General features: G+C 59.6%; 1 protein-coding gene across 3 annotated transcripts in view; it reads left to right on the top strand.

Moving 5' to 3' along the window:
- Positions 1–2,651: 2,651 nt before the first annotated feature.
- The window catches only part of GABBR1 (gamma-aminobutyric acid type B receptor subunit 1), a 29,995-nt gene continuing 5,450 nt past the window's right edge, over positions 2,652–27,196 (top strand). Inside the window, exons 1-16 of one of the 3 annotated variants that reach the window (XM_071211044.1) lie at positions 2,652–2,795; positions 3,513–3,600; positions 4,202–4,405; positions 5,109–5,294; positions 6,485–6,505; positions 7,699–7,859; positions 10,796–10,930; positions 11,133–11,303; positions 14,765–14,866; positions 15,271–15,336; positions 15,698–15,889; positions 22,770–23,012; positions 23,624–23,687; positions 24,805–24,882; positions 26,139–26,289; positions 26,671–26,803. In XM_071211044.1, coding sequence (XP_071067145.1) covers positions 3,513–3,600; positions 4,202–4,405; positions 5,109–5,294; positions 6,485–6,505; positions 7,699–7,859; positions 10,796–10,930; positions 11,133–11,303; positions 14,765–14,866; positions 15,271–15,336; positions 15,698–15,889; positions 22,770–23,012; positions 23,624–23,687; positions 24,805–24,882; positions 26,139–26,289; positions 26,671–26,803 — 1,995 coding nt within the window. In that variant the 5' untranslated portion in view covers positions 2,652–2,795. Of the gene's footprint in view, positions 2,796–2,997; positions 3,199–3,512; positions 3,601–4,201; positions 4,406–5,108; positions 5,295–6,309; positions 6,404–6,484; positions 6,506–7,698; positions 7,860–10,795; positions 10,931–11,132; positions 11,304–14,764; positions 14,867–15,270; positions 15,337–15,697; positions 15,890–22,769; positions 23,013–23,623; positions 23,688–24,804; positions 24,883–26,138; positions 26,290–26,670; positions 26,804–27,196 lie in introns of those variants that run through there. The other 2 variants (XM_058285466.2, XM_058285467.2) reach the window with 2 other exon arrangements.

The following is a 27,196-nucleotide window of genomic DNA, read 5'->3' as shown; positions in this document are numbered from 1 at the left end:
GGTACGTGAATATAGCTCAATAAAACTGCTATAAAAAAAGACAGGAAAAAAGAGTATGTTTTTTTATTTTGCTGGGGTACATAATTCAACCTGCCACATGCAGGAAATAAAATGAAGTAGGAGATCTGCTCATCCTCCCTAATCTGAACAGGAAGTCCACCATCCCAAAAAAACCCGTCAAAAGTTGCAGAAGGTGGAACTGCCCAAAGCACAAACAGCACAGGGGAAGGTAGCGAGGATGGGCTCAAGTCAGGTTCCTCCAGAAGAGGGAGTTTTGTGCTTGGTGTGGAAGGAGGAAGTGGAGGGGTGGGGAGTATGGGGTTGCAGTACTGAAGCAGTGCAGGGGATCCCTAGTAAATGCTCTCAGAATAAAGGCCAGAATCCTGGAGTTGGTATTAATAGGAGGATAAGCAGGTGGAAAGGGAGGAAAAGGCAAGAGGCTTGTATGAGGAGTAGAATCGGGGCCCTTGGCAGCACCCTCAACTGCCTCTGCTCAAATGAATAACAAAATCTATTGCGATTTTTTTTTTGGAGGTACCAGGATTGAACCTGGGACCTCACCATGGGAAGTAGGCACTCAACCACCGAGCCAAATTTGCTCCCCAAATGAATAACAGATTCTGGATATGCTGATGCAACTTGCTTAGGGAGGCTTAAAATAATAACTTCAAACTGATTATAAAGGTAAAACTTGTAGAAAATGTGAACAAAAATTGAACAGCAAATATAACAATAAAAAGCTACCCATTAATTCATGGCCCAGAGTAAGAGCTACTAACATTTTGATAGACTATTTTTTTCTTCCAGTTTTAAAACAGCTATAAAAATTTCGTAGCCTTTTTAATTTAAGCTCATAATTTTCTCTTATCAGTGTCACGGATGCTCTTTCAACACATTGCCTAATTCCTCTGAAAGATACATTCTGCTTTGTTTGATCAGCACTCTGGGGTTTGGACATGGAGGTTATGTGCTACTCTGATTCCAGCACAAGCATGTGGCAATGTCTATCACAGGATAACTTCCAATTTATAGACTCATCGATTCCTCTCTTCCAGGGGGGATTTGAGGGGCAAACCCTTCCAGCCCCCTGATTTCAGGCAGGGCTGCAGGGAAGCCAGAAATAAGTTGCGAGGATGAAACAATAGGCGAGGACAGCGAGGGTTGGCCTGCAGGCTCCTCTGTCTGGGAGGGTCCACGGCGCACAGGGTGCAACGAAGAGCCCAGGGAAGAGCTCACAGGAGGAGCTCAGGGAAGAGCCCACGGGAGGAGCTCACAGGAGGAGCTCAGGGAAGAGTCCACGGGAAGAGCTCACGGGAGGAGCTCACGGGAGCAGCCAGGGAAGAGCCCACGGGAGGAGATCACGGGAGCAGCCAGGGAGACTCAGCCAGGGAGACGCACCTGCCTGGGAGCAGCCGCAGTCCAGAATTCTTCTCCCCAGAGCAGCCTGGGAAGTGCCTCAGGCACTCTTCCGGTTCCTGACCTCATTGTCACCACATTTCCTTGGCTCTGCCCAGCTGAGAGGCCACACAGGAGAGGGGTCCCTGCTGGAGTGGCTAGATCTCCTGCCCCCCACGCTCTCTTAACCCAATTTCTAGCTCGTGGTTCTCTGCCCTCCTGGGGAACGTTTTGATTCGGTGCTTTTTAAAAAAATTACAAGGAGGGAGGGGGCACCCCTGGCATTTATGGCCAGGACAGGGGTGAGATGTCTTCCAGGCACAGCACACACCGCGGATTCCCTCATTCAGATTCTCAAATGTCCCTCAGGACGTTCATGTAGGTAAAAACCTGGGTTTAATTATCTGGGCCTAGAACTGGATACGTTTTTTTAGTGGTTTTACTATACAAAGAACTTTCTAGGAATGCAATTACAGGACTGTGTAAATTCGGGGAAGATTGACTTCGCTACCAAGAGTCATTCAACGTTTCACTGAATCGCTGCGCTGAGGTAGTTGAGTCAGAGCGGGGCACCTGGATGAGTGGATGAGCCTGTTGGTAGCAGCAGCTCGTCCTGGCGATACTACCCAGGTGGGAGCATCTGCCACTTCACTCAGCTCGCTCCCTCAAACACTGCTGACATCGGTTAACTACAAACTACTTTCAGTTTTCCCTTTATACTGCAGGTAGGGAAGCATTCTGAATTTTAAGAAGTTATGTTTGTAGGTAGGGTCTATCGTCTACGATTTCATTTCAGGACAGTAAAGTGCTTGCTGCAAAAATATCTGTTGTAGGGGGTCCCTGTCTCCTTTCCCAGCCAAACTCCTGCCCCCTCACACACACACACAGCCCCTCGGGCAGTGGCCAGGGGCCTCCGCGAGCTGTCAAAGGGTCTGCACTGCCCGGCTTCGTCTCTAGAGCTTGCAGTTCTGGTTGGTCAAGAAATAGTCATTTTCGGCCCTATTGGAGCGTAGCCCATCACACGGGTTTCTGCCCACCTGGGAGCTGTTCTCTCGCCGCCCCCCGTCTGCCTCAATTTCTCTCCCTGATGTCCCCCTCCCCTTTTTGCTTCCAGTCCCCTCTCTGTGCTCCCCCCACCCGGAGCCGCTCGGGCTCCAGCTCTCCTCCGCGGTGGCTCCCGGCCCCGCCCGCCCCGGCTTCTGTCCTCGCCCACCCGTCTCGGTTCAGCCCCCGGCCCCCAGCCCCTGCCCACCCCGGCTGCCTTCTCTTTGTGCAGCCGTCCTTCTCCGCCTTCCTCCCAGACCCCGCGTCTCGGCGCAGCTGCTCCGCCCTCGGCTCGGGTCCCCCGCCACCCCCCCCACCCCGGTCCCCCGCTTTCCTCCCGGGGGTCCCTCGCCCTGGTGAGCGCGCGCCCCGGCGCCTCCTCTCGCGGCCCCCCGGCGCGGGGGGCGGTCCGGGGCGGCTCCCGGCTCGGCTGGTGGGAGGCGCCCTCGCCGCGGTCCCCCTTCCCCCGCCCCGTCCTCCCCTGCCCCCTCCTTCCTCCCTCCGCCCGGTAGCGTCCCCGGTCCCCGGCGCCGCCTCCTTCCCTCCCGGCCGCCGGCTCCCGCGGCCGCCGCCGCCCCGGGGAAGGAGAGACGGGGGTGGGGTTTGGGGGAGGCCGAGACCCCGGCCGGGGGGCGCCGGGCACCGAGAGGAGGAGGCCGGGAGGAGGGGAAGGGTGGGGAGCGAGCAGGGGGAGCGGGGCGGAGCGGCTGGGCCTGGGCCTGGAGGCCCGGGCAGCGCGGGGAGCCGGCCGGCGCCGAGGTAAGAGCGGGGCCGGGGAGGCGGCCGCGGGCGCGCGGGGGCCCGGGGGCGGCGGGGAGGAACCGCGAGCGCGGCCCGGCGAGCCGCGGGCACGGAGAGGAGGAGTCCCGGGAGGGTGGGGGGCGAGGGAGGCAGGAGGAGGGTGGGACGGGCTCGCCCTCCTCCCCGCGCCGCGCGCCGGCTCCGCCCCCGCCTCCTCCGCTCCGGGGGAGCTCTCGGGTGCCGCGGCCGAGCAGGGCCGAGCCGGGCGGCGGCGGGGGGCGGGGGGGGCCGCGGCGGGGCGGGCTGGGGCGCTCACGGCCGCCTCTCCCCAGATGCTGCCGCTGCCGCTGCTGCTGCTGCTGCTGTTCCCCCGCCCCCCGGGAGCGGGCGGGGCGCAGACCCCCAACGCCACCTCCGAAGGTGCACCCTCGCCCGGCGACCCCGGCCCTCCCCGGCCCACCCACTGCCCCTTCCCGCATCCCTTCCTTCCTGGTCCTGGGCAGCGTCTGCAGCCCCGCGTAGCCCCCGGCCCACACTGCTCCGCCCCGCGTTAGCCCTGCCCAGCCCCCCTCTACTACCGGCACCCCTTTGCCTGCCCTACACTATACTACACCAGGCCACCGACCCTCTCTTCCCTCGCCCCGCCTTCCTGGCCCCACGCGGCTACCGCAGTGCCTCCCTTTCCTTGACCCCGCTCTGCCCAGGTGGCCTTAGGGGGCCCCCTCCTCTCACCCCACTCCACCTCAAATGTCCTCACTTCGCCTTTCTGCGCGCACAATCCTTCACGATTTCTTAATTACTCTGTCCACTGCCCGCAGGCACCCCTCCCCCCACCGCGGGCCAGCCCCAGCCCCACGGGCTCTCCCCTTTAGCCCAGGGCCCTGTGCTCCCCCCACCCCGCCCCTGGCCCCGCCCGCTCCCGGGGCCCCCAGCCGGCCCCGGACACGCCCTCTGGCAGCTGACTCCAGCCTTTCCGCTTTCCCACCATTCTTCGCCCCGCGCTGCCCCGCGCGCCCCTCAGGCTGCCAGATCATACACCCGCCCTGGGAAGGGGGCATCCGGTACCGCGGCCTGACCCGCGACCAGGTGAAGGCCATCGACGTCCTGCCCGTGGACTATGAGATTGAGTACGTGTGCCGGGGGGAGCGCGAGGTGGTGGGGCCCAAGGTCCGCAAGTGCCTGGCCAACGGCTCCTGGACCGACATGGACACGCCCAGCCGCTGTGGTGAGTACCTGCAGCCCCTCCCCCCGCGGGGCCACCCCTCTCGAGCCTCGGATGGAGCAGCAGCCCCTGCCGGCTCAGACCGCGTAACAAAGTCACCAGTACCTTTAGTGAACAGCTACTATGTAGAAAGGGCCCTGCGGTGAGCGTTAGTGAGGTCTGCAGCCTTCATTTCACCTTTCCTCCACCAGCCCGCTGACATTTGGTAACTTTTGATATGCACCTTATGAGTTCTTTTTTTGAGGATCATTAGTGGCACACTGAGAAAAAAAAAAAATCTAAAATGATTTGGTTACGTTTTTGAATACCTGGCTCCAACCCGGGAAAGGAAAGCCGATTTAATATTAACATAAGCCAACCATAATAAGAAAGGCAAATCTGATTGTGCATCCAGAGTCATACACATCAATCCATCCACTCATTTGCAAGCCAGAGAAACGCCCACTTTGGCTGACTTTGAAGAGCCCCATTTTGTGGGCTTATAGCTCCATCTTGGGTTCCTGCCGCGGAAGTGCCTCTTCCTTGCTGCTTTTGGGGACATGTGGATGCCTGGCCATGTTAAGAGTGGAAGCTAGAGGGCAGGCCCTTTGCGCACCTGCTCTCCTGCACAGTGGGCTGTGTGGGACCCCAACCAGGCTCCGCCCCTCCCTCAGGGGAAGGCGCCTTCTCCACCTCGCCTCTCTTTTTATTCCCTGTCTCTCCACAGTCCGGATCTGCTCCAAGTCTTATCTGACCCTGGAAAACGGGAAGGTTTTCCTGACCGGGGGGGACCTCCCAGCTCTGGACGGAGCCCGGGTGGATTTCCGATGTGACCCCGACTTCCATCTGGTGGGCAGTGCCCGGAGCGTCTGTGGTCAGGGCCAGTGGAGCAGCCCCAAGCCTCACTGCCAGGGTGAGGGCCAGCGGCCTGCAGGCGCCCCGCGGCTCAGAGGAGCAGGGGCTGGGGCCAGGGGGCGGGGGTGGGCCTGGGGAGGAGGCCGAAGCGCAGCCCTCCCCCTCCCCCTTCTGGCTGTCCCCCTTCGTCCACCCCCTCTCTTTTCATTTCCTCTCCTGGTTCTTGGACCTCACACCTTCTCTTCCCTTTATGAAGCCCAGCCTCCCTCACCCTTCCTAAGGTGTAAATACTCTAATTGTTCTTAGCCTCCAAATTTAGAGCTCTCCCTGCTCCACCTCTTCTCCAGTGGCTCCCTCTACCCTTTCATTGTGTTATTGTGAAGGATCAGAAACAAATCCTGTGTCATTTAGGAAAACACTGATAAAGATGGAAAGGAGATCTGGGGGTGGAAAAGTATCAGGGTAAAGAGCCCTAGCATTGGGGCAGACTTGTCAGGCCACTAGGGCCACCCCAGGATGGTGGGCAGAGGACAGGCCTCTGCACCTCGATTACCTCCCCGCAGCCTCCACCTTCCCCAAGGAATTGGGTGTCCTGCACCTTGTCACCTGGTCCCATAAACTCCCTCGTTCCTGGGCACCAGCCTCTCCCCGCCTGCAGTGACAGACCCGTCCTTTGCCTCCGCTCCACCGACCCTTCTAGACTCAAGCCCCCGCCTGCCTTTGCTCCCTTAGCTCACTGCTTCTGCTTCTAGTTTTCCGTTCCAGTCTGCAAGTCCCCGGGTGGGTTGCCAAGGAGCTGATGAAACTTAAGCGTCAGGGTCCCCCACCTACAGGGGGCACTTGTAATAAACTGGAGGGCTCCAGTACTGTGTTCAGTGATTGTAGGCTTTGGTAAAAAAAAAAAAAAAAAAGGTAGAAGTGAGATCTTTCAACCGCAATTGGTTAAAGCCAATTGTCTTCGCAATTTCTGTTTCTTAAAGAGACATCCCCGATTTTATAATCTTCAGGCCCCGCCAAACCAGGATGTGCTCCTGCCCCAGCCCTTGGCCCTCCTGCCCCCAATTCAGTCGTCCTATGAAAAATAAAGGAAGAAAGTCTTGGAGCGCTGGCCGCCAGCCCCACCTGGCTCTCCTCCCCAGGCGCCCTCCCCGTCTTCAGCGTGGACAGGTGTGGGAGGGGTGGGGAAGTCGCCGGGGAAGCGGGGCCCCCTGGTAACTCTTCTCTGATCCCCGTCTTTCCTGCTGCCAGTGACCCGAACGCCGCACTCAGGTGAGCTGGGAAGCCCTAGCGCGGGCGCCGCACCCCGTGCCCCTCACTCTTGCCCCTCCGCCCCAGGGACCCCGGCCCTGCCTGGCCTTCCCGGCCCGCGGGCGGCCCTGCCCTGCTCTCCTACCTGCTTCCCGCCTCCAGTCCCGGCTTGGCGGCGGCCGGCCCTCCCGCGCTGCCCTCCCGCGCGCCCGCGGCCTGCCCTCGGCTCCGCCTCCTCCCGCTCGGCGGCTGAGCTGCGGGTCCCCAGCAGAGGGCGGCCGGGGACCCGCGAAGCCTGAGCCGCCGTCCTCGGTGGGCTCCCCTCGCCCCGACCTTCACGGGACCCCCTCCTGCCTGCGCCCCCCGAGGGCCCACGGAACGATTCCCGCAGCCCCCTTTTCTTTCCCATCACCCGGGGCCAGCTTCCGCCAGCCGCGCGGTCTCCTCTGCACCCTCCGCGCGCCCCTGAGCCCCAAGCCCCCTCCCCCAGTTCTTCCCGCCGCTCTTCCTCGCAGCCCGTGGTCCCAGCTTCCCAACGCCCGTTTCGGGTGCTCGGGCGCCAGCCTCTCCTCTCCCGCTTCCCCAGCCCTCGCCCTCGGCGCCCCCCGCCCACCGGGCACGCCCCTCCCTCCTTTCTCCTCCCCTGTCCCCCCGTGCTGGACCCTGCCTCCCTCGCCGCCCCTTCGCTCTCCGAGGTCGTGTCCTCTCTCCCCCTCCCCTCCCCAGCTCGCCTCCCTCCCTCCCCAGCTCCTGCCAGCCCCCCTCCCTGCCGCGGGCCGCTCGTGACGTCAGAGCCCCCTCCCAGCCCTACATCTCCCTCCTCCTCCTCCCCCTCCTCCCCTCGGTCTGTCAGTCAGTCCGCGAGGAGAGTCCGCGGTAGCGGTGGCGGGAGCCGCGGGGGCCGCGGTGGGCCCACCCTCCTTGCTTCCCGGGGCCCTAGCCCCCTCCTTCCCAAACCCCGGGATGGAGGCGCCTCCTCGACGCCCCCTCAGCAGCCCTCCCGGGGAAAAGTGTCCCCCCTGAGCTCTTCCCTGCCCCCAGCCGCTGCCTCCGTCCCCACCCCCCTCCCGCCATGGGTCCGGGGGCCCCCTCTCCCCGGGTGGGGTGGTCCCTGCCGCTCCTGGTGGTGATGGCGGCGGGGGTGGCTCCGGTGTGGGCCCCCCACTCCCCTCATCTCCCGCGGCTTCCCCCGCGGGTCCCCCCGCACCCCTCAGAGCGGCGCGCAGTGTACATCGGGGCGCTGTTTCCCATGAGTGGGGGCTGGCCGGGGGGCCAGGCCTGCCAGCCGGCCGTGGAGATGGCGCTGGAGGACGTGAACAGCCGCAGGGACATCCTGCCGGACTACGAGCTCAAGCTCATCCACCACGACAGCAAGGTAGCCGGCCGGGGGTGGGCGGGTGTGCGCACAGGGGCAGGGGTCCAGCCGCGCGTCTCAGGCTGGGTCCCCGAGTCGCCTCTGGGAGCGCACGGCAGACCCCTCCCCTGTGAGCCCGGTGGAGAATGGGTTGGGGGGCGCGAGCTGGGGGAGAGTCGCAGGGGCTGGAGCTCAAGTTGAGGGGCTAAGGGCTCGGGATGGTCCAGCAGGCAGACCCCCTCCCCAGGGCAGGAGGGCGCTGAGGGAATGCTGGGGGTTGGGGGCACTGGGCATGAACTGAGGGTACTAGCCCACCCTCCAGGGAGTAAGCTAACCTGGGGAGGGGTTGGGGGTTGGAGCAGGGGTTTACGTTTACCATGGCAACAAGGTAAGTCTTGGCGTGGGTTGGCTAGAAGGAATGGGGAAAGAATGAGGGAAATTTCGAGGCACTGGAGAGCTCTAGTGTATCTGTCATAACAAACAGCACGGTAGCTGCTAGCTCTAGCCGCCTGTGCCTTGTCCTGTTGAGGATTCCAGGACTGTGGGAAGATACGGTCCGGGATGGGCAGAGGATATGGGAAGCAGATTGAGTCAGGGGTCCTAAGGGAGCTCCCCCCACCGCACCGGGATGAGAGGAGTCAGGACCAGGGAGAAGGAAGCGGGGGCCAAAGGATGGCAGTGGGGGCCCGGGAGGAAGGTGGGGCGTCCTGCGGGACTTGGGACCTGAGCTTAACTTCTCTTAGGTCGGGGCCTCAGGATGAGGGAAGGGAATGGGGTCTAGGTTAGAGAGGAGGTGGGCGCACAAGGAAATTTGAGCCCAAGGGCAGTGGGGAATGGTCTTCTATCCCCCCGGAATAACTGGGCACGTGGGAAAGGATGCGGCACAGGGAAGGAAGGGCATTGGGGGCCTCAAAGTTATCTTCTCTGACTGGTGGCCCAGAGACTTAAGGGACTGGGGGAGGGTGAAAAGAAATAGAGTATAGCAGTGAGGATTCGGTGGCTTCACACCTGCGGTGGACTGAGGAGGTGTGCTTGTTTTTGAGAACAGAGAAATAAACCCAGAAATAGGTATGAGTGGGGAGAGGTCAGCAGAGGGGGTGAATGTTCAGAGCTTGGAAAGACAAGTTCAAATCTGTTACCTTCACAGCTGTGTTTATAGCTAACCTCAGCATATAAAAGAATCAGAGGAGTTTGTTAAAAACAGATTCTAACACCTTGGTCAGGGATGGATCCCAGGTACCTGCGTTTTTCACCAAGAGAAATCTGGCTTTGGTGGGTGCCTGAGCTGTAGCTCACCTTCCCCCCGCCCCCCCAGGACACCTATGGGAAGAGCAGGGGTACAGGAATGGCATTAGGTACAGGGGAGGGGAAGCAGGGAGAGATGGGGGGAAACTTAGCAAGAGAACTGGCTCTGGGCCTGGGGGCTTGCGAGGGAAGCCCGGGAGCCATGGTGCAGCCTTTGGGTGGCAGGGACCACTGAGCACACACTCCTCCACCGTGTCAGGTGATTCCCGGAGGTGATGGGGAAGCAGATGGGGGACCTGGAAGAAGGAGCCCGAGGAGAAAATAGCAGAGGCAGCAAGGGGGAGGGGAAGGCAGATAAACTGGAACGTGTCGCTTCCTGCCTGCAAATCCAGAGCAGAGGAGGGGACCCAGGAAGTGTGTTGGGAGGTGAGAATGGCCTCTTCTGCTGTACCTGCTCAGGTGCAGGGAGCCTGCAGTGAGGAAGAGAGGAGGGGGTGTCAGAAAAAGCAGAGGAGGAAACAGGTGTGACACACCCGACAGCACACGCTGTCCCATTTGTGTGTATCTTCCGCGTCTCATTGTCCCCATCAACTTTTCCTTCACTCAAGAAATGGAGGGGCATCCAGGGGGCTTGGGCAAAGCTGGGGGCAGCCCTGGGAAGAGGTGCCGAGAGAGTGCAGGGAAGGGGGTCTGAGAATGGTATTGCTATCAGAGATGCCGAGCAGGGGACAAAGGGAGCACCGCCCTTAGGGGGGCGGGCGGGAGGGCCTGCTTCTCCAGGTCATCCGATCCCCCGCCTCCCCCTTCTCCAACTTCCTGCAGTGTCCCAAATGTCAGGCCTCCGTGGGAAGTGAGCAGGCCCCAGGGGGCTCCGCTGCTTCCCTTCTGCTTGCCCCCCCAGGCTGCCTCCCAGCCTCCCACCTGACTCCCCTCTGCCCTTGCTCCCCACTGACTCCCCTTTCTCCTCCACTTCCTCTGGGGCTCCGACAGCTTCTAAAATGTCAAGTTTCAGCAGGAGGGGAACAGGCAGTGGGAGATGCACGCGGGCGCTTCCTCGGGGTGCTTTCCTGTCTGGCTTTCTGCATTATTTACTGCCCCAGCTCCAAGCCTTGCCTTCAGCCCCCTTCAGATCACCCGGCTTGTTGAGCCCCCAGCCTGTTTACTCTCCCAGGTTCTTCTTCATCCTGGGGTCCCCAGGTCCAGCCCTCAGGGTGCCTCTTTTGCTAATGGGCCTGCTAAATGTCAGCGCCCAGCAGGAGGGGCTGGGCCGCTGAGCGGATCCCCCGGTGTCTTGTTCCTGCTCTCTCTGCTAGTCCCTGAAAGAGATGAGGGAGAGAAGCGTGGACGGCGGGGAGAGGGGGCTGTTGTCACAATGGGGCTTTGAGGGAGCTGTTTGGGGAATTGGGGCGGCTTCTTCCGTGTTCCTGTCGGCTCTTTTCTGCCCACAGATGCTGGGTGCACAGAAGCGTGCAGTAGGGAACGGGGTGAGGGAGGGAAGATGGATCCGGGGTGTCTGAGGACAGAGCTGAGAAGGGGAAGGCGGGGGGCCAGGTGCCAGGTGGGTGCAGGAGAGGGGCGTTGAGGACTGGAGAAGGAGCTTGATGGGAAGAAGAGGGTGAAGAGGGTGTCAGCAGAGGACCAGCCGGGAGGAAGGAGAGGAGCAGCCGGGAAGGGAGGGGCCTGAGGAGAGCCGGCCCCCTCCCCTCCTGCAGTGTGACCCCGGCCAAGCCACCAAGTACCTGTACGAGCTGCTCTACAACGACCCCATCAAGATCATCCTCATGCCCGGCTGCAGCTCCGTGTCCACGCTGGTGGCCGAGGCCGCCAGGATGTGGAACCTCATCGTGGTAGGAGGGCCGTGGGGCGTGCCCTTCGGGGCTGCAGAAGGAGGGGTGTGGTGGGGGCCGCCCCCAAGCTTCCCAGCCAGCTGGCGCCCCAGCAGCACAGCCGGGCACCCTCTCAGGGGGGCGGAGGGTGGGTGCCTCCCTGGGGGCGCGGGTGCCTGGTCCGAGCCCCCTGGGACACGGTGCCCGCCCCCCGCCCCCCCAGCTCTCCTACGGCTCCAGCTCGCCGGCCCTGTCCAACCGGCAGCGCTTCCCCACCTTCTTCCGGACGCACCCGTCCGCCACGCTGCACAACCCCACCCGCGTGAAGCTCTTCGAGAAGTGGGGCTGGAAGAGGATCGCCACCATCCAGCAGACCACCGAGGTCTTCACTTCGGTGAGGAACTGCGGGGAGGGGCCTGGTGGGTCAGTTCCCACCCGCGGCCAGAGGACCCAGCACGCTCTTTCCACCACCTCCTCCGACATGGTGGTTGTAGGATGCTTCCCTTTGGAAGTCTTCTGCTCTGATGGCTCCACAACGGCTCAGCTCTCTTAAGGGAGGTTCACTTCAAAGTTGAGGCAAGGCAAGAGCAGGCAGCGGAGAGGAGCCCAGGAAGGTCGTGGGGCCCAGAGGCTCCCAAGAGGGGTGGAGGCTACAGAAATGGACACAGTGGCAGAGGGAGGGCAGGGGCTGGGCAGCAGGCAAGTGCCCGTGTGCAGGTGTGGTGGTGGATGCCCAGGGAGGGGCAGGTACAGGTGTGCAGGTGAGGTGGTGAACGCTGAGGTGGGGGCAGGTACATGGAGTGGGTGTGGTGGTGGACACTGAGGTGGGGGCAGGTACAGGTGTTTAGGTGTGGTGGTGGACGCCCAGGGAGGGGCAGGCACAGGTGTGCAGGTGTGCTGGTGGATACTGAGAGAGGAACAGGGACATGTAGTAGGTATGGTGGTGGATGCCGAGGGAGGGGCAGGTACAGGTGTGCAGGTGTGGTGGTGGACACTGAGGGAGGGGCAGGTGCATGTGTGCAGGTGTGGTGGTGGACACTGAGGGAGGGGCAGGTGCATGTGTGCAGGTGTGGTGGTGGACACTGAGGGAGGGGAAGGTACAGGTGTGCAGGTGTGGTGGTGAACACTGAGGTGGGGCCAGGTATACGGAATAAGTGTGATGGTGGATGCTGAGGGAGGAGCAGGTACATGTACACAGGTGTGGTGGTAGATACCTAGGGAGGGGCCGGTACACATAGTAGGTGTGGTGGGTGCCGAGGTGGGGACAGGTACACATATGCAGGTGTGGTGGTGGGTGCCCAGGTGCACATAGTAGGTATGGTGGTAGACGCCTACGGAGGGGCAGGTACACCTACAGAGGTGTGGTGGTGGACGCCCAGGTACATGTAGTAGTGTGGTGGTAGATGCCCAGGGAGGGGCAGGTACATGTACACAGGTGTGGTGGTAGATGCCCAGGGAGTGGCAGGTACATGTACACAGGTGTGGTGGTGGATGCCCAGGTGCACATAGTAGGTGTGGTGGTAGACTCCTACAGAGGGGCAGGTACACGTAGTAGGTGTAGTGGTAGATGCTGAGGGAGGAGCAGGTGTGCATAGTAGGTGTGGTGGTGGGTGTCCACGGAGGGGCAGGTGCACGTAATAGGTGTGGTGGTAGATGCTGAGGGAGGAGCAGGTGTGCATAGTAGGTGTGGTGGTGGATGTCCAGGGAGGAGCAGAGACACATATTAGGTGTGGTGGTGGACACTGAGGGAGGAGCAGGTGCACGTAGTAGGTGTGGTGGTAGATGCTGAGGGAGGAGCAGGTGTGCATAGTAGGTGTGGTGGTGGATGTCCAGGGAGGAGCAGAGACACATAGTAGGTGTGGTGGTAGACACTGAGGGAGGAGCAGGTGCACGTAGTAGGTGTGGTGGTAAATGCTGAGGGAGGAGCAGGTGTGCATAGTAGGTGTGGTGGTGGGTGTCCAGGGAGGGGCAGGTGTGTGTAGTAGGTGTGGTGGTAGATGCTGAGGGAGGAGCAGGTGTGCATAGTAGGTGTGGTGGTGGGCGTCCAGGGAGGGGCAGGTGTGCGTAGTAGGTGTGCTGGTAGATGCTGAGGGAGGAGCAGGTGTGCGTAGTAGGTGTGGTGGCAGATGTCCAGGGAGGAGCAGGGACACGTAGTAGGTGTGGTGGTAGACACTGAGGGAGGAGCAGGTGCACGTAGTAGGTGTGGTGGTAGACACTGAGGGAGGAGCAGGTGCATGTAGTAGGTGTGCTGGTAGATGCTGAGGGAGGAGCAGGTGTGCGTAGTAGGTGTGGTGGCAGATGTCCAGGGAGGAGCAGGGACACGTAGTAGGTGTGGTGGTAGACACTGAGGGAGGAGCAGGTGCACGTAGTAGGTGTGGTGGTAGACACTGAGGGAGGAGCAGGTGCATGTAGTAGGTGTGCTGGTAGATGCTGAGGGAGGAGCAGGTGTGCGTAGTAGGTGTGGTGGTGGATGTCCAGGGAGGAGCAGAGACACGTAGTAGGTGTGGTGGTGGACACTGAGGGAGGAGCAGGTGCATGTAGTAGGTGTGCTGGTAGATGCTGAGGGAGGAGCAGGTGTGCGTAGTAGGTGTGGTGGCAGATGTCCAGGGAGGAGCAGGGACACGTAGTAGGTGTGGTGGTAGACACTGAGGGAGGAGCAGGTGCACATAGTAGGTGTGGTGGTGGGCGTCCAGGGAGGGGCAGGTGTGCGTAGTGGGTGTGCTGGTAGATGCTGAGGGAGGAGCAGGTGTGCGTAGTAGGTGTGGTGGCAGATGTCCAGGGAGGAGCAGGGACACGTAGTAGGTGTGGTGGTAGACACTGAGGGAGGAGCAGGTGCACGTAGTAGGTGTGGTGGTAAATGCTGAGGGAGGAGCAGGTGTGCATAGTAGGTGTGGTGGTGGGCGTCCAGGGAGGGGCAGGTGTGCATAGTGGGTGTGCTGGTAGATGCTGAGGGAGGAGCAGGTGTGCGTAGTAGGTGTGGTGGCAGATGTCCAGGGAGGAGCAGGGACACGTAGTAGGTGTGGTGGTAGACACTGAGGGAGGAGCAGGTGCACGTAGTAGGTGTGGTGGTAAATGCTGAGGGAGGAGCAGGTGTGCATAGTAGGTGTGGTGGTGGGCGTCCAGGGAGGGGCAGGTGTGCGTAGTGGGTGTGCTGGTAGATGCTGAGGGAGGAGCAGGTGTGCGTAGTAGGTGTGGTGGCAGATGTCCAGGGAGGAGCAGGGACACGTAGTAGGTGTGGTGGTAGACACTGAGGGAGGAGCAGGTGCATGTAGTAGGTGTGGTGGTAGATGCTGAGGGAGGAGCAGGTGCACGTGGTAGGTGTGGTGGCGGGCGCCCAGGGAGGGCACATGTGCGTAATGGGTGTGGTGGACTCCAAGGAGGGGTGCCAGCACACAGGAGGGGTCTGGGGAGGGTTTGGGTTTGTAGAGCTCGGCCCTGAGCTGGTGGTTGCCTCGGCCTCCGGGCTCTGCCCTTGGGTCTGCTCCCCTCTCTTCTATGAGTGGCTCGGGCCATTCCTCTCTGATCCTTCTGTCCACCTGCCCGCTGGCCTCTGGTGGTCGCCATCTCCCCCCTGTCACCCAGACCTGCCCCCTCCCCCGGTTCCTCAGTGTCTTCCCTTCCGGTTTTGGCTTCAGTGCTGGGCGTGGGGAGAATGGGGTGGCCTTCCCAGACATGGTCCTTAGGATGGGGAGCCACCCTGAGAGGCCCACGATCCCTGCTGATCCCTGTCGTCCCCGGTCAGAGCTGCCTGTTGGAGGACATCCAGAGCGGTGGCCCCTTTGTCCTGAGGACGCTGTCCCAGGTGGCAGCCAGTCCTTACCGTGCACCTCCTCCTTGTTCTCATTTCCACCCAAGACTCTGGATGATCTCGAGGAACGGGTGAAGGAGGCTGGGATCGAGATCACTTTCCGCCAGAGTTTCTTCTCCGACCCAGCGGTGCCAGTGAAAAACCTAAAGGTGGGACCCCCAGGAGTGGCGGGCCCCCCTGAAGGTGGGACTCCTGGGGACAGTGGGCTCACGTGAAGGTGGGACCCCTGGAGGTGCTGGGCTCACCTGAAGGTGGGACCCCTGGGGGTGGCAGGCCAACCTGAAGGTGGGACCCCCGGGAGTGGTGGGCTCACCTGAAGGTGGGACCCCTGGGGGCAGTGGGCTCACCTGAAGGGTGGGACCCCCGGAGGTGCTGGGCCCAGCCCGGAGCTGGTCTGGGGTGGGGGGAGGGCCAGCTGGAGGCAGATGGGTGAGTGGGTCGGGGTCTTCTCCTGGGGCGATGCGCTCCTTCCAGCGGCCGCGTCCCCTGGCCGAGCACTTGGCCGAGCCCGCAGGCGCTCGGGCCCCTCAGGAGCTCTTTTCTCATCCTGCAGCGCCAGGATGCCCGAATCATCGTGGGACTCTTCTACGAGACTGAAGCCCGCAAAGTGTTCTGCGAGGTGCAGCTGGAATCCACAGAGCGGGGTGGTGGGCGCGGAGCCTGGGGTCTCTGCGAGGCCCCTCCGAGCTCGGCGCTAACAAGTGGTTGTCCTGAGGTCCCCCTGTTGGGTCCATCCCTGGACTTCTCAGGGAGCTCATTTTCCCACCACTTGTGTTCCTCGAGAAGCCTGTGGATCCACCCTTTACTGCCTGCAGAAAAGACCCCCCAGAAGTAGAGGGGCTGGGGAGGGACTTGCGGGAGCCGTGGCCAGCCCTTCCCCAGCACCCCGGCACTTGCCGGGTTCTCCTTTTAAGCCTGCGAGGTGAGATAGAACCAAGAAACGAGACAGAGCCCACCGCGGCCCCCCTTCCGTTGTCCAGGTGTACAAGGAGCGGCTCTTTGGGAAGAAGTACGTCTGGTTCCTCATCGGGTGGTACGCCGACAACTGGTTCAAGACCCACGACCCGTCCATCAACTGCACGGTGGACGAGATGACCGAGGCGGTCGAGGGCCACATCACCACCGAGATCGTCATGCTGAACCCTGCTGACACCCGCAGCATCTCCAACATGGTGAGCGGGGGTCCTCGCGCTGGCCCTGGGTGGGGCGGCCCCCCGGGGAGGGGGCTGGTCCTGGAGGGGAAGGGGCCTCCCCTGCCCTGAGCTTGTTTGTCTCGCTGTGGTTTCCCGGGGTGGGAGGGGGAGAGGAGAGCGTGGTACGTTGATGAGCGGAAGGGCTGTTGCCATGGAAACGGGGAGCCTTGGCGAGGAGTCGAGGAGAGAGGCGTTGGGGATAACATAGGTGCTTGCCTCCGCCAGCGCACCTTTATGGCGCGCCGTTCCAGGCCTAAGTGCATTTCGTTTTCTCCCTGACGGGCGTCGGGATTTCAGAGTTGCTTTGTACGCGATACCCAATCAGAGTGCAGCCTGTTGCTTGTTTGATGCTGCTGCTGCTTTTTTTTTTTTTTAGAATTTTAAACATGAAAGGGACTTTGAAATCATTTAGCCCCTGATAGCCGGTTTAGTGCCAGAGCTGGTGCTGGAAGACACACCTGACTTGGGAGGGCTGGGGCGGCCCTGCAGGTGGGCCCAGGTGAGGCGAGGGGTCCGGCTCAGCACCTTGTCTTAGAGGGCACAGAGGCTGGGGCCAGATGCACTGGGCTAAGCGTGTATGGGCGTCCTACACGGAGCTCCGTCCCTGGCGCGGAGAGCACGCTGGTAGGAAAGCCCGCAGACAGCTTCTTCGTGTGATGGCAGTTTCTTTCACGTAATAATCAGGAGCTTACGTATGTGACTTGTGTGACCCCAGCAAGGCCCTGAGGTAGACTCGCCATTTCCAGTTCACAGACCAGGATGGAGCGGTGGGGCAGCTCATCCCGGCTCCCGCAGCACTGAGTGGCCAAGCTGGGATGTCTCCGTGTCTGTGGCTCCAAACCACTCTGTCAGTGCCCTGCCACGGAAAACCGGGAGACCCGGCTAGAGAGCTGGGGCTTTCACCTGGCAGTGCGGGTCAGCCAAGGCAGTTTTGGAGCAAGGGGAAACGAGGCTCAGGAAGTGTGTTTTTCCGTGGGTGGGAAGGTGGGTGGCCGGGTGGACTCTGATCGCAGACGCTGCCCTGGGACCTCTAAGGGGACCCCGTGTTCAAGGCATCCTGGCTGGAGAAAGCAGTGGGAAGGCTCTGGGGGGGGGCATTTCCCGTGTTTAAGGCACCCTGGAGAACCTGGGGGAGTGCAGAGCTAGCAACAGAGAGCAGGGACCTGTTGGTGCGCGGCCAGTTGTGGCCCAGCGCAGCCAGTTGTGGCATCTGTGTCCTGGGAGGTGCCACCTGAGCCCCCGGCAGGGAGCAGGGATGTGGTGGAGGGTGTGAGCCGGAGGACGGGATACAGAGCAGGGACGTGGTGGAGGGTGCGAGCCGGAGGACGGGATACAGAGCAGGGACGTGGTGGAGGGTGCGAGCCGGAGGACGGGGAGCTGGAGCAGGGAGGCGGTGGAGGGTGTGAGCCGGGGGATGAGGAGCAGGGACGTGGTGGAGGGTGCGAGCCGGAGGACGAGGAGCCGGAGGACGAGGAGCCGGAGCAGGGACGTGGTGGAGGGTGCGATCCGGAGGACAGGGAGCTGGAGCTGGGACGTGGTGGAGGGTGTGAGCTGGAGGACGGGGAGCTGGAGCAGGGACACGGTGGAGGGTGTGAGCTGGAGGACGGGGAGCTGGAGTAGGGACGTGGTGGAGGGTGTGAGTTGGAGGACGGGGAGCTGGAGCAGGGATGTGGTGGAGGGTGTGAGTTGGAGGACGGGGAGCTGGAGCAGGGACGTGGTGGAGGGTGTGAGCTGGAGGACGGGGAGCTGGAGCAGGGATGTGGTGGAGGGTGCAAGCCAGGGGACGGGGAGCTGGAGCAGGGACGTGGTGGAGGGTGCGAGCTGGAGGACGGGGAGCCGGAGCAGGGACGCGGTGGAGGGTGTGAGCTGGAGGACGGGGAGCTGGAGCAGGGACGTGGTGGAGGGTGCGAGCTGGAGGACGAGGAGCTGGAGCAGGGACGTGGTGGAGGGTGTGAGCCGGGGGATGAGGAGCAGGGACGTGGTGGAGGGTGCGAGCCGGGGAACGGGGAGTCGGACAGTTTTCTCCTGGCCGTCCCTTTCTAGAGCAAGGTGGTGCCACCTTCCAGGCCACAGGCCTCTGTTGACACACACCCCTCGGCAGCTCAAATGAGGGGCAAAGTGGAGCTTTCCAGAGAGCAGAGCTGGCCTGAGCTGCTGACTCGGGAAGACGTTGCAATGAAACAAGAGAAGCAAGAGAAGGGACCAGGGCTTGGGTCGGGCCTGGAGAGGATGCGGCTGCCTCCCCCCAGCAGATGCGACTTTGCCTTTGGCGCCGTAGCTCTCAGGGCCACTCAGTGCTGGAGCTGCTGGACGGCTTGCGAGCAGCGAGGCCGGGCCGCTGGAGGCTGCGTTTCTAACACTTCCTGGGGCTGCTGATGGGGGCCCTGGGGCCGCACTTTGAGAACACAGTCCAGAGCAGTGGTTTCAGCTGGGCGTGATTTCGCCCCCATGCTGGAGGCATTTTGTGATGTCTGGGGACATCTCTGGTTGTTGTAACAGAGTGGGAGATCCTGGTCTCTAGAGGACAGGCTGGGGGTCCCACTAAATCCTACAGCGCCCAGGTCCGCCCCGAGGCTGAGGGGCTCTGGTTTAGAGAAGAGTCTGTGGGCCAGGAAGGGAGAGAGTAGATCAGGTGGTCTCACGGAGAATGAAGCTCTGGGATGGAGGTAGCAGTACAGAGAAGGTGAGATTGGGAGAATGTTCCAATTGGGATCGAGATCCCAGCAGGTGCGGGTGAACACAGTCCAGGGCCACCTGCAGGTGCACATTCAGGATCAGGTTGGGCATCCGCTCTTCTTTCTCTTAAAGATTTATTTATTCCCACCTACCCCCCAAATTGTCTGCTCTGTGTCCATTTGCTGTGTGTTCTTCTGTGTCTACTTGTACTCTAATCTAAGTAGGCGGCTCCAGGAACCGATCCTGGGACCTTCTGGAGTGGGAGAGAGGTGCTCACTCTCTTGCGCCACCTCAGCTCCCTGTTCTGCTGCGTCTCTTATTGTCTCTCCTCTGTGTCTCTTTTTGTTACATCATCTTGCTGTGCCAGCTCTCCACGTGGGCCAGTACTCCGCGTCGGCCAGCTCGTTGCGTGAGCCACCTCGCTTTCACCAGGAGGCCCCGGGCTGTGAACCCTGGACCTCCTATGTGGTAGATGGGAGTCCCACTGCTTGAGCCACGTCCGTTTCCCTGGGCATCCGTTCTCACAGGAGGGGCGCCAGCGTGGCTGTTAAAAATTAGATCAGAAACTGGCACTTGGTTCAGTTGTTCATTTCTGTGCGTTGTGAAGTCCTGTTGTTATTCGGTTTTCCTTGGGCTCTACAGTGTTGCTTTTGAAAATTTGTAATCCTGCCTTCACTGGACCAAGGGGGAAGAATGTTCTTGGTCATGTTCACTCTGCACTGAGGGTTGGACAGACCTCTCGAGGTCTTTGCCGTGCTGGGGCTGCCCGGCGGTGCTCCTGGAGAGGCGGTGCCAGCGGCCCGGGATCGAATCCCAGCTCTGCCACTCACTGTCGGTATAACTTAGGCAGGTTGCCTAGCTTTTCTGTGCCTCCATTTCCTCATCTCCAAAACGCGGGTGATACCAGCACCTACCCCGACGGGTTGTGTGAGGATTACATGAGTTGATACAGGTAGCTTATAAGAGTGCCTGGCGCTCGGTGAGGACAGTATTAATGCTAGTTACTCTTGCTATTTATTATTAATATTATTCTATGTAGAAGGATGATATTAGTGAAACAATTTAGTCACAGAATTAAGAAGACACGATGATTTTTTTTCAAAGCATCTTTTGTTTAATTAAAGGTTTTTTTCTCAATTTTCCGTTTAAATTTTTTGCCTTTTTTGCATTAAATAATTTATCTTCCTATTTTTAATAAACATTTCTGTTGTAACAGTTTTAGATGTATAGAATTATTTAGAGAAAGGCCTGAGAGTTCTCTATACCCCACACTCCAGTATCTCCTTTTTGAAAGAGTCTAAAACTTGAAGCTCATGTACTGGGGCATGTTGGGGCTGAGGGAAAACCAAGCTTAGTTTTGGGTACTCTGAATTTGACGTGTTGGCCATGTAGTTACAAATGCCTAAGGGTCAGATGGAGATACATGACTTGAGATACTGGGCTGGAATTATAGATCCGAGTGTCAATGACCAAACTGAGGTTGAGAGTCAGGAAGTTCATTAGAGAAAATACGACTTACTTTATACTCGACATGTCACTCATGTCCTTGTTTCATCCTTATAACTCTTCCATGTAGTTTGTAAAAGGTGAAAAACCAATTAGTGAGGGCTAATAACTTGTTTGTGATTACACAGCAAGGGAGTGCATTAGTTAGAATTTGTATGTCTGTCCATCCAATGGACAGTTATTGTTTGCCCGTGAAGGGCCGGGCGCAGCATATGCTGTACTCTCGGGACTGAGGGAGACACCTGCTGGGCCCGTCCTCGATGGCAGAGCCCAGATCTGTCTTCAGAGCCCACACTGCCCCCCTCCTCTGTACACCCCACTCCCCATGCCCCCTCCTCTGTACACCCCACTCCCCATGCCCCCTCCTCTGTACACCCCACTCCCCATGCCCCCTCCTCTGTACACCCCACTCCCCATGCCCCCTCCTCTGTACACCCCACTCCCCATGTCCCCCTCCTCTGTACACCCCACTCCCGATGTCCCCCTCCTTTGTTCACCCCACTCCCCATGCCCCCTCCTCTGTACACCCCACTCCCCCATGTCTCCCTCCTCTGTACACCCCACTCCCCCATGTCCCCCTCCTCTGTACATCCCACTTCCCCATGCCCCCTCCTCTGTACACCCCACTCCCCATGTCCCCCTCCTATGTACACCCCACTCCCGATGTCCCCCTCCTTTGTTCACCCCACTCCCCATGCCCCCTCCTCTGTACACCCCACTCCCCATGTCCCCGTCCTCTGTACACCCCACTCCCCATGCCCCCTCCTCTGTACACCCCACTCCCCATGTCTCCCTCCTCTGTACACCCCACTCCCCCATGTCCCCCTCCTCTGTACATCCCACTTCCCCATGCCCCCCTCCTCTGTACACCCCACTCCCCATGTCTCCCTCCTCTGTACACCCCACTCCCCCATTTCCTCTCCTCTGTACACCCCACTCCCCATGTCTCCCTCCTCTGTACACCCCACTCCCCCATGTCTCCCTCCTTTGTTCACCCCACTCCCCATGTCCCCCTCCTCTGTACACCCCACTCCCCATGTCCTCCTCCTCTGTACACCCCACTCCCCCCATGTCTCCCTCCTTTGTTCACCCCACTCCCCATGTCCCCCTCCTCTGTACACCCCACTCCTCATGTCCCCCTCCTCTGTACACCCCACTCCCCCCATGTCTCCCTCCTCTGTACACCCCACTCCCCATGTCTCCCTCCTCTGTACATCCCCCTTCCCCATGTCTCCCTCCTCTGTACATCCCCCTTCCCCGTGCCCCCCTCCTCTGTACACCCCACTCCCCCATGTCTCCCTCCTCTGTATACCCCACTCCCCATGTCTCCCTCCTGTGTACATCCCCCTTCCCCATGCCCCCCTCCTCTGTATACCCCACTCCCCCATGTCTCCCTCCTCTGTATACCCCACTCCCCCATGTCTCCTTCCTCTGTACACCCCACTTCCCCATGTCACCCTCCTCTGGACACCCCACTTCCCCATGTCTCCCTCCTCTGTACACCCCACTTCCGCATGTCTCCCTCCTCTGTACACCCCACTTCCACATGTCTCCTTCCTCTGTACATCCCCCTCCACCATGGCTTGAGAAAGTTGACTGGAAGGAAAGTGGGCGGGGCATGGGGAATGCAGGTTTTTATTTATCCCTCATTCATCTGTTCATTCCTTCATTAGAGTCTTGGTGCATTCCCAATCCAAGCAGGCCTAATTTGTGGATGCCCCTATGTGTTTCTTATGCCTTGAGGGGACCATGAGCCTTCCTGTATGGTTCCTGGGAAGTAAGGAAGGGCAGATTGATCGTCCCCACCTCCTGGAAGGCTTTTCCAAGAGATGAAGCGATTCGTCTATGATTGCAAGACAAGGTTACTGCCGGGTATAGAAATTCAGGTCTCTCGACTCATTTCATGACAAAATGCCTTTCTTGAGAAAAGAGGGTTGAGGGTGGGGTTGAAAATGGACCTCAAACATGTGCAGGGTATTTCGGTCATCTTCAATCTCCACCAAGAGCCCCCACCCCAGATGTCAGGAGGTTAGCACACAAAGGAAAGAAAGCGCGTCCTGCTTGGCAGCGGCTGTGGAACTAGGAGGGGAGAAAGGCTGTGGCATCATTTTTATTTTTTTCTGGAATCCTTTAGAATTAGAGGAACTGTCAGGTTCTGGGTCAACTCAGTTAAGAAAGCCTGAAGGATGAGAGCGTATCAACAGAGAAACTCTCGAGTGGAAGAGCGACATCTCTTCCTTGGCTCTGTTCCTACTCGCCGCCCTTCGGCACTCTTCACCCAGTGATTACTGACTCAGCTTGTCTCTGCTAGTTATTCCTGGCTAGCTGTGTACACGCTGACACTATTGGACCCGTCTCTAGCGTCTTCTGAACTAAGACAGACGCAAAGCTGTAGTTCAGGAGCACACACACCGCCCGCCCAGTCTAAGTGGGGGAGCTGGGTGGAGAAGCCGAAGCAGTGGGGGACCCCCGCCCTTCCCCACCCCAGCCCGCCCCCTCCGCCTCGCCCAGCTCTGCCCCCTCCCCCTCCGCCCTCCCCCAGCCATGCCCCCTCCCCCTCTGCCCTCCCCCAGCCCTGCCCCTCCCTCCTCCCCCAAGCCCTCCCTCCCCAGCCCTCCCCCCAGCCCTCCCCCTCCGCCCTCCCCTCCAGCCCTCTCTCCCTTTGTTCCTTCCCCAGACATCCCAGGAGTTCGTGGAGAAACTGACCAAGCGACTGAAGAGACACCCCGAGGAGACGGGCGGCTTCCAGGAGGCACCGCTGGCGTACGACGCCATCTGGGCCTTGGCGCTGGCCCTCAACAAGACCTCCGGCGGCGGCGGCCGCTCGGGCGTGCGCTTGGAGGACTTCAACTACAACAACCAGACCATCACCGAGCAGATCTACAGGGCCATGAACTCCTCCTCCTTCGAGGGCGTCTCGGTGAGCCGTGGCAGCTCCCTCCAGCCCCCCGTCCCCCGGACACCCCAGGCCCCTCTGCATGCTCCCCCCATTCTCGGTGAGCTGCGGCAGCTCCCTCCAGCCCCCCGTCCCCGCTGGACACCCCAGGCCCCTCCACACGCTCCCCCTGTTCTCGGCTCCCTCTTGCGATCATCGGCCTCAGGCCAGGGGAGCAGGGGCCCCCGCAAAAGTCCAGAAGGGAGAACAGTGTTTCCTTTTTAACCTCTTTCCTCATTTCAAACCAGTCCAGATATTTATGAGTCAGATGAGAACCACAGGCTTTTAAAAGGCACGGCTGTTGGAAGTGGTTGGAAAGACCACCGCTTCTTCCCTTTAAAGTGGGTTTCGTGGCTTGCTCGGGTCCCACAGCCAGGGCAGGTCTCCCGGTGCTCTATCGGGGACTTTTTCCACTCAGATCTCACCAAGGAGCCTCCTTCCTCCTCAGAACTAGGGTATGGGCATCTGGGCTGTGTCCTACATGCAGGCAAGTGCCATAAATAGCATTCATTCAGCAGCTCAATTACATCAAAAGCATAAGGCTTGAAAGAGCCCCGGTGTCCCTTTGCCTTCCTCCGCATGTTTCTCTCCCTCAGGGCCACGTGGTGTTTGATGCCAGCGGCTCTCGGATGGCGTGGACACTTATAGAGCAGCTCCAGGGTGAGTGTGGGACAGGAGGGGGCGGGGGGGGCGGGCAGGCTGGGCCTGGGGTAGCACCTGCTGGAGGAGAACCCGGGGAGACATGGCAAACCTGCGCCGGCACCTGCCGCTCTTCTGTCCTCTCTCAGCTGTGTTCCTACCAAAAAGGCCACGTATGGGCGTGCCTTCTTGAGCTGCAGCGGTTGCATTCTAGAAACGGGGCATGCTGATTGAAAATGGCTACTCTCTTTTCCCGATGGCTTCCATTTTAATTCCAGAACTTTCTATTTGGTCGGCTTGGGTCAAGAGGCTAATGACTTATGCATGGACTCGAGGAGGTGAATCTAGGCAACCTGCTATTTTCTAAGGGAGACCGACATTCCTCATGTCTCTAAATTAAAAGTTAGCACCTTTGCGCATTTGCTAAACTGCAATGAGTTAATCTTCCAACTCCACCCCACTGTCGGCCTTTCCTGGCCCGGCCAAGAGAGCCATTTCTTGGCCTCCTGTGAAAAGTTTCTGTCTTCCATTCTCCCTACCTCCCACATCTTCTCAGACCTTCTTTGTATCGAGGATAAGAGGAAATGGACTTCAGCCACCGGGAGAGGAGTGTGACTTGGCTCTTGAGGGAGAAGTTATGGAAGCCAGCACAGCTCACTCCTAGGACACAAATCTTAGGAGTGACTGCATTTCACTTGGGAGCTCTTTGAGGGGCAGATTTAACTTATCCAAGGAATTAGAGCCTAAGCCAATGGAAGAGAAATCTCTAAAATTAAAATGAAAGCCACTGGGAAAATAGATCCTGTGATTCTGTCTGCGATGAGAGGGAGAACAAGCAGAAATGTGTTAAAGGAGCAAGATTCAACACGGGAGATGATCTTGCAGGGAGGTGTGAGACGCGGGGCGGGTGGCAGCCTTCACGGAAGGTTTGAACACAGAAGCCACTCTTGAGTTGCCTTGGGAACCACCTGCTCCTACCTTTGAGGCAGGATGTTGACTCAAGCAGCCTCTCTGAAGGTCCTGCCTTCGGGGCTCGAGTGACACAACTGTAGAACATGGCTTTGGGAAGTGGGGAGCTGAGGACACCTGGGATGTGTTCTCAGCCCTGCCCACGGTCACCCCACTGTCGCCCACCCAGGTGGCAGCTACAAGAAGATCGGCTACTACGACAGCACCAAGGACGATCTGTCCTGGTCCAAAACTGATAAGTGGATTGGTGAGTGTGTCCTGCCACCTCTGCCTTCGGCCCCCTGAACAGCCAAGGAGAGGGCCATCCATTTGGAGGAGGGGCTGTGGCAGGGAGATGGGCCAGGGGCCGGGTTAAACAAGGGTGAACTGAGCCTCCAAGGCGTGGACAGGGAGGCTGGTGTATTTGGAACGAGAATAGGTGGTTGGTATTGAAAATAGTACATTGCTGGAGTAACGGGATGGGGGGAGTGGGAGTGGGAAAGGGAAACTCCCTTGGGGTTTCCCAGATGTCCCAGTGCCTTGATAGACCTGCACCAGCTGCCTCAAGCTTGGAGCCGCCTCTTGGTCTCTGTCAGGAAAATGGTTGCTTAAACTATAGAAGAGGATGCAAAGCTTAATAAAATTGTGTTCTGCTAAAATGTGCTTTTATCAGTGGGCAAGAAAGCAATTATTCTTTGCATACTTGGTGGGCTAAACAATAGAAAATGGGAAAGCTACTGATGGTGGACAAAGGTAGGGTCTACTGTAAAACAAAGAGATTGGCAGCTGCAGGGTGAAGGCTCAGCCATTGAAGACAGCTGCCATCTGTCCTGCCCAAATAAAGCCGAGTAGTTCCCAGCACTGCCAGAGTTGGTTTTTTTTTTTTAATAACTTGAATTTAGGACAGTGTTCTGTAGTGCTATAAATGCTGCATGGCCTAAATTACATTTGTTTAAAAAGCGAGTCAAATTGAAATTAATTTTTTCTGGTGAATTCTTCAACAAATTTGAGCTTCCTCTTAATAGAAAGTGGAAAACACCTTCAGGAACATCACCTGGTAGGGTTAAAGTCTCAGATTAGATTTTCCTTTTTTCTTTTTTCTTGCCTAAGATACTCTGAGGCCCTTTCGCGTGGTAATTCTGTAATTGTCCATATTGTTTGCAGCTTTAAATCTGGGGTAGAAAGTGAATTCCTTAGCTCTCCCCATCTCCCCTTCCCTTTCCCTTTGCTGAAAGAAAGAGAACAAACAGTCACAACAACAAGGCTCTGCATCTTCGGTGGTACACTCAGCACTTCCACCTCTGGGCAGGGCACTTGCTCCATTTTCACCCTTTTGATTGCTTCACAAAGGCCGGCATCATGGGTGCTCCGGCCACTACAGCCTTCTTGAGGGCAGTTAGGGCGCCTGTCTGCAGAGCAAGAGCCAGATACGCGTCGGCTCCCCATCACTCGCTGAGTCCTCTGCCCATCTCTGTTCTCTTTCCCTCTTCCTTCACCTCCTGCATCCTGCCCTGTGCCCTACAGGGGGGTCCCCACCAGCCGACCAGACCCTGGTCATCAAGACCTTCCGCTTCCTGTCCCAGAAGCTCTTCATCTCCGTCTCAGTCCTCTCCAGCCTGGGCATTGTCCTAGCTGTTGTCTGTCTGTCCTTCAACATCTACAATGCCCATGTCCGGTAAGCCGCTCTGGGGTGCTCTTCCAGCCTTGTCTGCCTTGCTGAGGTAATGACCACGCCCTCTCGGAGTTCCTCCCAAAAGGACAGAAGGGGGTGAGAATGAAACCCGCGTGGCCCTCAGGCTGTGTGCCGTGGCTCTTCCTTCTGACCCACTGCTTTCCAGTCAGCCCATCCCTGCCCAGAGCAGCTAGCTGGAAAACCTAAAGCCTTTGGGGCCAGGTAGCCCAGCCTGGGCTCTGGGTGGGGCCCTCTGCAGCACCATCTCCAGCTCCCCTGCCGGGACAGTCAACTTCATCCCCCGCTCTGCTGCCCGCTGCCCATGGCCATGAGCTTAGGCCAGGCTGCAGTGTGGGTGACCCGCTCTCTCCGCCCCTGCCCTAGTTACATCCAGAACTCCCAGCCTACACTGAACAACCTGACAGCTGTGGGCTGCTCGCTGGCACTGGCCGCTGTCTACCCCCTGGGGCTGGACGGCTACCACATTGGGCGGAGCCACTTCCCCCTCGTCTGCCAGGTGAGGGGGGGCACATTACCAGATGTGCCCCCCTCCTTCCCTGGGCCCCCTCACCCACCCCTCCCCCCTCCAGGCCTCCTCACCCATGCCCCCTCCCTCTCCAGGCCTGTGTTCCTTCTCTGTGCCCCCTCACCCATGCCCCCTTCCTCCTCTAGGTCCCCCCTCCTTCTCTGCACCCCCTCACCCATGCCCCCTCCTTCTTCGGGCACCCCTCCAGGCCCCCTCACCCAAGACCCCTCCCTCCCCAGACCCCCCTCCAGGACCCCCCAGGTCCCCTCACCCAAGCCCCCTCCCTCTCCAGGGCCCCCCCAGGCCCCCTCCCCCATGCCCCCTCCCTCCCCAGGTCCCCCTTCAGGACCCCCCAGGTCCCCTCACCCACGTCTCCTCCCTCTC

Source organism: Dasypus novemcinctus, chromosome 22 (assembly GCF_030445035.2).
Source record: "Dasypus novemcinctus isolate mDasNov1 chromosome 22, mDasNov1.1.hap2, whole genome shotgun sequence".
NCBI classification, from domain to species: Eukaryota; Metazoa; Chordata; class Mammalia; order Cingulata; family Dasypodidae; genus Dasypus; species Dasypus novemcinctus.
This window is presented reverse-complemented; position numbering and strand designations above follow the sequence as displayed.